This window comes from Cajanus cajan, chromosome 5 (genome assembly GCF_000230855.2).
Source record: "Cajanus cajan strain Asha chromosome 5, NIPB_CcT2T_4, whole genome shotgun sequence".
Lineage (NCBI taxonomy): Eukaryota > Viridiplantae > Streptophyta > Magnoliopsida > Fabales > Fabaceae > Cajanus > Cajanus cajan.
The window spans coordinates 3,130,916-3,139,328 of NC_138521.1; the positions used below are offsets into that span (position 1 = coordinate 3,130,916).

At 31.4% G+C, this 8,413-nt stretch overlaps 1 protein-coding gene across 1 annotated transcript; it reads right to left on the minus strand.

Annotated features, from left to right (window-relative positions):
* Window positions 1-2,294: 2,294 nt before the first annotated feature.
* Window positions 2,295-7,259, minus strand: TED3 (Pex2/Pex12 N-terminal domain-containing protein / zinc finger (C3HC4-type RING finger) family protein). Its single transcript, XM_020369396.3, has 8 exons — window positions 7,038-7,259; window positions 6,683-6,796; window positions 6,419-6,572; window positions 5,717-5,853; window positions 5,502-5,602; window positions 4,374-4,491; window positions 2,849-3,015; window positions 2,295-2,649 (listed from the first exon to the last, which is right to left on the minus strand). The coding sequence occupies exons 1-8, from the start codon at window positions 7,119-7,121 to the stop codon at window positions 2,535-2,537; spliced, it is 990 nt and encodes a 329-aa protein (XP_020224985.1). The 5' UTR covers window positions 7,122-7,259; the 3' UTR covers window positions 2,295-2,534.
* Window positions 7,260-8,413: the final 1,154 nt, after the last annotated feature.

Consider the following 8,413-nt stretch of genomic DNA (forward strand, 5'->3'; position numbering starts at 1 on the left):
TTCTATGGCCATAGAATAATTTTTATCTTCATAAATACATGAAAAAATAACAGCAAGACGAGTCCAAGATATCAAAATTATATTATAATATATATTTACATTAAATAAATTTGAATAATATTTACGTAAAAAGAATATATTAAGAGTCTCAATCATATAAATGAAAATGACATTTATTATAAAATAATTAAAAACCATAAAATATGAACACCTTAATAATTATTATGGATAAAAATAATCATAGATTAAGCAAATAAATGAGGTTAGGAACACCTCACTAAATAAATATACATAAAATATAATGCAAATAAATAAATATAGTAGTATATAAAATTTTAAAGAGATAAAGTTCTCCTCCCCCTTACCTTAGAACATCAACTTATCTGCGAAAAATCTTCAAGATCATCTTCCTACTCACTTTTTCTTTCTCTCTCTCTCTCTTTCTCTCTCTAAGTTTTCACTTTAGTATGTTATAATTTTTCACAACCCCTCCTTCCTATTTATAGAAGTCTGGAGTAGCCAGAACGGCCCGTTCTAAATCCGGAACGGCCCGTTTTAAAACCAGAACGTCCCATTCTAGGGTTGATATTTACTCACAACGACCATAATTGGAACGCTCCGTTTCCAACTAAAATCTTTAGGCATTTTTTATAACTTGGAACGACCCGTTCCACTTTTTAGAACGGTCCATCTTGGGCTATCAAAATTTTATGAAAAAATATATTTTTTTTAATAATATTTATTATTTAATTGACATACTCATAATTAAAAACTTCCAAAATATTATATAAAAACTCCTTTAATTAATTATAAGAAAATAATCTTCATAAAAATAAATAATAATTAACTATTATATTAGTAGAAAATTTAGAATGTTACAAACGATAAAGATTCATCCACTAAATTAATTAAAAATTTATGAGAACGACATTCTTTATAAAAAAAAAAAAAGTTATATAATATTATACATGTTAATATCAATTCAACTTGTGTATTAAATAAAAATATAGACATTGACTTAAAAATTATAAAACTTGATTTAAAAATATCAAATATCTTTTTAATTATATTTGTTAAGAATGCGTGACGTAAACTTAACATATTTTTATTTTAAAAATCATTATCATAATTTGCAAAATCTTAAAAATGATATTACACACCTCAAAATGAAACTAAAAATTAATATCTAAAATCCACAATCCATTAAAAAATATTTATCTATTTACATATTTATTAATGCATAAAATTAGTATAAAAAGTTAAAATATATATATATTATTATATTAAAAAATATATTTACCTAGATATACTTTAAGTCTATTTTCCCCTATCAAAGCATCACTTAATAATTTAAAATTTAAAATCATAAAATGAACCCTTCTACTGTTAAGAACATACATAAGCATACATCCTAATTATTTTAATTAAATATTACCTAACTTTTCATATTAAAACAAATCTTAATTAAATATCACAAAAAAAATTATAATAATTTTTTAAAAAAATCTTTTAAAATCTCAATTTAATACACCCATGAAATTATCAAAAGATAAGATTGATGGCCTATAAGCAAACTACTATTTCAGTCAACCTAAATTTATTTGATTTTGACATTATGACCCCAAAGAATTTTTCACTTAACTATCACTCCCAATCTGAAAATTAATCTCAATTATATATGTAAAAACACCACAAAGGTAATAGAATCCACTTATAGCCTTTTTTATTATTTATTTCCATGTTAGTCAAAAAAATAGTTATTTCCATTTAATAACTTAGTAATACAAATTTAAACAATAATATAATTGGAACAAAAAGCCCACTAAAAATCCACTATGCAATAACTTAGTTAGAAAATATTCGGTAAATACTTAGTACCAATAATATAAGAGTTAATCATTCATATACGCCCAGTGTAAAAATTTTTACACTGACAACCAATCATATCTTTTAAAATTACTTATTTTATTATTATTTCATTAAATAAACAACTGACATGACACTATTAAAAGATATGATTGGTTGCCAGTGTAAAAAAACTTTACACTAACGGTGTATAAGTGATTAACTCATAATATAATAATAATAATAATAATTACATTATGATTTCACCCTTTGATCGAAATCAATTTAGTGCCAAACACCCTGTATATATTAATTTCATAGTAAACGGACAACTTAGGTCCTGGCCATTCTAATAGCATAGCTTTTGAGTTTTTATGAGAGCTAATCTTTTATATCCAACCATGACACATACAACATACAAGTTTAACTTAATAGACGGGAAAGAAATGTGAGACGTCACTGAATGATACATTGCTACAAGGGAAAAAAAATGCTTCCCACTTAGGTAAGTAAGTGATGCTATGAATATATTAGATTTGTTTCCCAATTAAATGTGAATAATATAATAAGGGAGAAAGCAAGAAAAGAATACCACCACAATTTCAGGTAGTATTTTATATGCTAATTAATTCTATAAGTAGATCAAATGCTCTCTAACACTAATAAGATTGTTTCTTAGCAACAATCAATCATTCTGTGAGGACACCACCATGCCGTTGCATAGCAACAACTGGCTCACTGCACCTGGAACACCTAAATGATGGAGCAGCAGCACATCGTGTCCGAAGACAATAGTAACAATATCTGCCACAAATAAATTGTGAACCATTGCTTAGTACTCTTATAATGAGAAACAGCTGAATTTGAAGCATGAATATAATACATAAAGTTGACATCTACGAGCACTCCATAGCCATAATTATAAACCCTCTGAATTAACAATAGGAAAGTTTCTAGCGGCAAAACAATAATGTGAAATGAGTACATATCTAGAGAGATGAACCTGTGCTGACAAGGTAGAGCAACAAAAGGAATGGTTGGAGTAGCCTGGCAAATGGGACATGCTGTGCCATCCTCGGCTGAACTTGATGATTTATCTTTAGAAAAAGGTCGTAGGAGATTTTTCACAGATGATGAATTAAGAAGAGGAAGAAGCAATAATAACATTTCCTGCCATCAGAAAATGACATAATTAGCTCCAAGGGATTATAAATTAAGAAGTGAAACATTCTTGCAAATTTACTTGCCATCAAAACCAGAGGGACACATCTAGTTTCAAGATAGCATGCAGCTGTCGTAAAATACCCAAAACAACTAATAGAATCTCTCAGGACGCAACAAACATTTTTAGTAATTGGAATAGACTGTTTGAGTTAATTTAATTAAGCACTTATTCAATAAGTTAATCAAAGGAAGGTTTATTTATATGTTTGATTGTGGTACTGGTTGAAATAAGCTAAAAAAAGCCCCAAACTATTCGGACACAGCCATCATAACCTTCGGTCTGGCCCTTCCTTATATGACAAACATATAACTAGTTCCCCTCCATTCTTAATCACTTCCAGCCTAATTAACTACTAACTATTCTTGGGCCCTCAAGTATAACCCTGAAGTGATTTAGGGGCCGCAAGGGTTCAGGCAGTGTTTTAAAACCCGGACCGACCCGGCCGGTCGGACCGGTTGGACCGGGAACCGGTGGTCCAGCCGGTTCGAATCTGAAGTTGGATCGGTTATGCAGTCGACCCGTTTCAAACCGGATTGAACCGGTCAATTTTCCGGTTCAACCGGTGAACCGGTGGGTCAAACCGGTTCAACCACTTTTTTTTTTATTTTTATTTTTAATTTTTTTAAGAGACCATAAATCACAAAAATAATAATAATAATTGAATCTTTTAATGAAAAAGCAAGGAGTCTTATAAATATAACAATGACTACTTGTTCTAATATATTTGTTTGCAATATATACAACTTAAATAACTTTTATAGTATATTATTAATTTTAAATTATATATTTAATAATGCAATATCTATGTAAATATTACATATATTATTTTGTGATATTAATTGCAAGCATATTATATATGTACATATTATTTATATTTTTAATTTGTATTAATATACCGTTTAACATGTAATTTTTTTATGTATTTTTTTACAAAATAAAAATAAAAATAATTTTAAATAAGATAGAAAAATTAAAATTTAAAATAAGATATGAATTTATTAAAATTTATAAGTATAAAATATATTTAATATAAATATTTTTTAATAAAAATCGAGTCATGCGGTTCAACTAGTGACCCACCGGTTCAACCTTTGACCCACTGACCCAGTACCTTAACCGGTTCGATGACCGGTCCGGTTTTTAAAACTATGGGTTCAGGTGTGGGGTCCTATCACATTCAGTCAGCTATGCCCATTTTCATATCCATTTGTCTTAAAGAGTAAATAAAGGAAAGATCTCATGTAACCCATATGATTCCACAAATTCAGTACAAATGAATTTAATGAAGGGGCGGAAGAAGTACCGAGAATTCATTCCAAACTAATTGCCTGTTCATATATTCAAAGCTAACAGCTCGATTCATATTTGGGCTCCCATATACAAGCCTAGCTCGTAAGGCTCTTTCAATAAGATTCCGATATCTGATTCACAATAGCACACAACAACAAGGTAAGTTTTGCAGAGCAAGTCAACCATCAGTTACTCTCATCCTAGAGAACCCCAATAAAAGTCCAACTAAATGAAAACAATTATATGCTGGGAATATATAGATAGATAACTTAAGAGGATCCATCGAACATTCAAACAGAATGAGCACACTCTTACACTATTCAATAATATTTTATTAAACAAGTTTATCCTAAAACTCACCATTAGATTAACATTTCTTATCACGTAAATAATATTTGCAAAATTATATAGATCAATCCAAAATTATTTGATATGTTACTAATGTAAATTGAAATTACACGTTTTATATACTTTTGAAATAGGTGTAAATAAGAATCATTTGATTATTTTCTTATATTTGTTCAACTTTCACAAGATTTGGCACAAATAAACTAGGTAATATAGTTATAATAGTTAAATTGATGAAAATCATATTTTATTCAAAATTATTAATGGTAAGAATAAGTGTAACTCCCTAGTATAAGTTGATTTGTCCTCACACACACACACACATAAGGCATATCAAGTGAGAACTCTTTTTATTATGAAAATTAAGAACGGTAAATCTAAATCATATAACAGTATATGGATGGTCAAGATTAAAGTTAGTTAGTGATTGACCACTTAAAAAGTAGTATGCATTTTTCTTTTAATCTTAACCATTCAAATATGATCTATATTTGTAGTTCTCATTTCTCACAATAAGATTTCTCATTTGATACACTCCCTATAATATATATATATATATATATATATATATATATATATATAAATATAATATTAGTGACATATCAAGCGAGAACTTTTAGTTATTGTGAGAAATGGGAATGATAAATCCAGCTCATACAACTATACATGAATGGTTAAAATAGTTAATTAGTAGCCATGTGACTACTTAAAAATGTCATGCACATTTATCTTTTAATCTTGACAATTCAGACACGTGTTGTGTGAATTGTTTGGAGTTGTTCAAAGGAATCACCTTCCCGTGCAAAGAAATATCAACAGGTTTCCAAATGAAGCAGCTCTATAAATTCCTTCTATCCGTTGTATCAAGGTCCATAAACGCCGTGCCAATGGTCTCTGGAAAAAGAAAAATTGAAAGTCGAACTAGAGATCAATTCAATTCAATCCACTTTGGTCTATAGACTTTCAAGATGGCAGTGTAAGCTTAAAAAGGCCAACTTAAAAAAATACCTGCTCAGTATCACCCCATCTACGAAAAGCAGAGAAGGATTGTAGGCGAGCCCATATATACTGACCACCAACAGTGGCAATACAATACCAAAGCTTCTGAGCAACAGTGAGTCCAGGTCCCTCCAGGCCTGTTCTGACTGCATAGAACGTATCACATAAATAAGAATGAGAAGTTAGCAGTTAGGATGAACATAGAACAACGATGAGCAATACTTCAATCATATACATGCACTGGTAACAGACCACCATAAAAAAAATGTACACTTTAATCTTCCCTGCTGTTGGTTTGTTAAAACAAGGAAACACCTCAAAAAATTATACAATTTAACACCTTTAGCAGTATTCTTTATGACCTTGATGCAGAATACAGATAATCATAAATGATGTTTATACTTATGGTTACTCCGAGAAGAAAAATGTACAACAAATACTTGAAAAACACTTTTGAACATGAGTGTCATGAAATTTCTTATTCAAAGGAATCAACAGGATATCATCGATTACACTTATTTCAGGGCACAATCATTCATGATGCTGGTAATTTCAACAATATCTGGTGTTTTCCACATAGTTGATTACATGTGTTTAATTTAACTCTTACAACTTACTGAAAATGAATTCGAATTGAGAACTATCTCACAACATTGAAGACATGCTTTCTCTAAATAGCACTACAGACAGATGAGCTTCAGACCTTCCTACCTTTATCTCTTGACTCTACCGCACGCTCATTTCTGTACCTCAGGTTCATGAGAGCAATGCCAGGGGTTGGCTTATCCACCCAAATTGAGAACCGCCAAATAAGGAACTCAAGGAAAGCATCAAGCTCCGCTTCATACTGAAATAACATTCCTGGCTAATCCCAAAAATCAAAAGAAATTTAAAGATGTTGAAGCAGTTCCAAATTGGTAGCAAAATACACATTCCTTTCACACAATACTAACTCAATTCCCTACATAAGCGTACCTTCATTAATGAAAACACTTTAACCAACTGTTCCTTCAACATGGCTGACATTTCAACGTCCAGTCTTGCTGCGTCAACTTGGTTAACTCTTGATATAGAAATTGGGATCGTTGACTGCAGAAAACCCCACATAGACAAAAAATAATATTTTTCATGACATTAGCGATTCTTGCAGAAATTCAGGTCGAACAAGAAAAACCCACCCCATGAAAAAAAAAAAAAAAAAAAAGTAATTTTGATCAGAAGGGGGAGAATATTAGCGAAAATAAAAAAGAGGCAGAAAGTAATAAGGGAATAGGGTGATGAAAATGAGTAAAGAAAAGGCGGGGAAACCCTAAATGAGGAAAAAAAGGACCTGGTGAGAGAGGGAAAGGGATTTCCATCTGGGGAGGAAGTTGTTGGAAGTGTGAATCCAAGCATCGTGTGGAGGGAGAGACATTGCGTTGCGTGATGAAGATGAATTTCGTTGGGTTTTGTGTGTCCATGCACCGCCTCTCTCTCTCTCTCTCTCTTTTTAGACTTTAGAGAGAGAAACAGAGATTAGAATGGTCTGGTCATTGCGCAACAAAGCAGGGGCATTGCACTCTTCACTCTACCATCTCTCTAACTCTAACTAGCAATTCCCACTCCCAAACGGGGTTTCTTTCGTCTTTTCGCTTTTCTCACCCAATCCAACTTTCTTTACACAATATTATTTACGACAAGACAAAATATTATTATTATTTACAAATTATACAATAAAAATTAATCATGACAATATTTTTATATTATTATTCAATCATATTTAACATTATTAATTATCTTAAAAATTATATCATCAATAATTTATAAATAATGAACTCTGTTGTAGACAGCAAACACAAAAGAATAACACTTCTAATCACACACACAGAGTAATTGAGTGTCAGGGAATTGAGAGAGAAGAATGTATTCAAGTATCTTATTACGGAAAGTTTACATCATTATATATCCATTACATTGCAACTAACAATTGCCAAACCGTTTATAGCAGTAACAACAACAAACTAACAGTATAGGGACTAACGAACTGAATTACTATTACAACACTCCCCCTTAATTCAGCTTCCCTATGTACTTGACCCCAAGCTTATCTCTTAGCTCTTCAAACCTTTCCTTTTTCAACGGTTTAGTCAGAATGTCTGCAATTTGGCTCTCAAACCTGCAGAACTCAAGTTTCAACTTTCTTTTACTTATTTGGTCCCTTAGGAAGTGGAATCGGGTCTCAATGTGTTTACTTCTACCATGTGCTACTGGATTTTTAGCCAGATTTATTGCAGATTTGTTATCCACCATTAACAGCATCCCTTCCTCAGTCTCTGTCTTCAATTCTTCAAGCAAAGTTTCCAGCCATAATGCTTGACAGGCACCCATACTAGCTGCTATATACTCAGCCTCACATGAAGACAAAGCCACAACAGATTGCTTTCTTGAGCACCAGGAAATTGGAGCATCTCCAAGCATGAATACATAGCCTGTGGTGCTTTTCTTGTCAGCTTTATCTCCACACCAATCAGCATCAGAGTATCCAACCATATTGTGATTAGGACTGCTAAATTTATTAGGAAACATCAGTCCATAACCAATTGTTCCCTTAACATACCTGAGCAACCTCTTAACAGCAAGCAAATGAGATTGCTTTGGTGTCTCCATATATCTGCTCACAAGCCCTACTCCATATGCAATATCAGGCCTCGTATTGCAAACATATCT

Bases quoted from the DNA above. Each gene is read 5' to 3' on its own strand.
- TED3 (XM_020369396.3), bottom strand. From the start codon at position 7,121: ATGTCTCTCCCTCCACACGATGCTTGGATTCACACTTCCAACAACTTC. The intron at 6,797-7,037 runs GTCCTTTTTTTC...GGTTTTCTGCAG, and splicing joins CCCTTTCCCTCTCTCACCAG to TCAACGATCCCAATTTCTAT. The intron at 6,573-6,682 runs GTACGCTTATGT...TTTTGGGATTAG, and splicing joins AAGTGTTTTCATTAATGAAG to CCAGGAATGTTATTTCAGTA.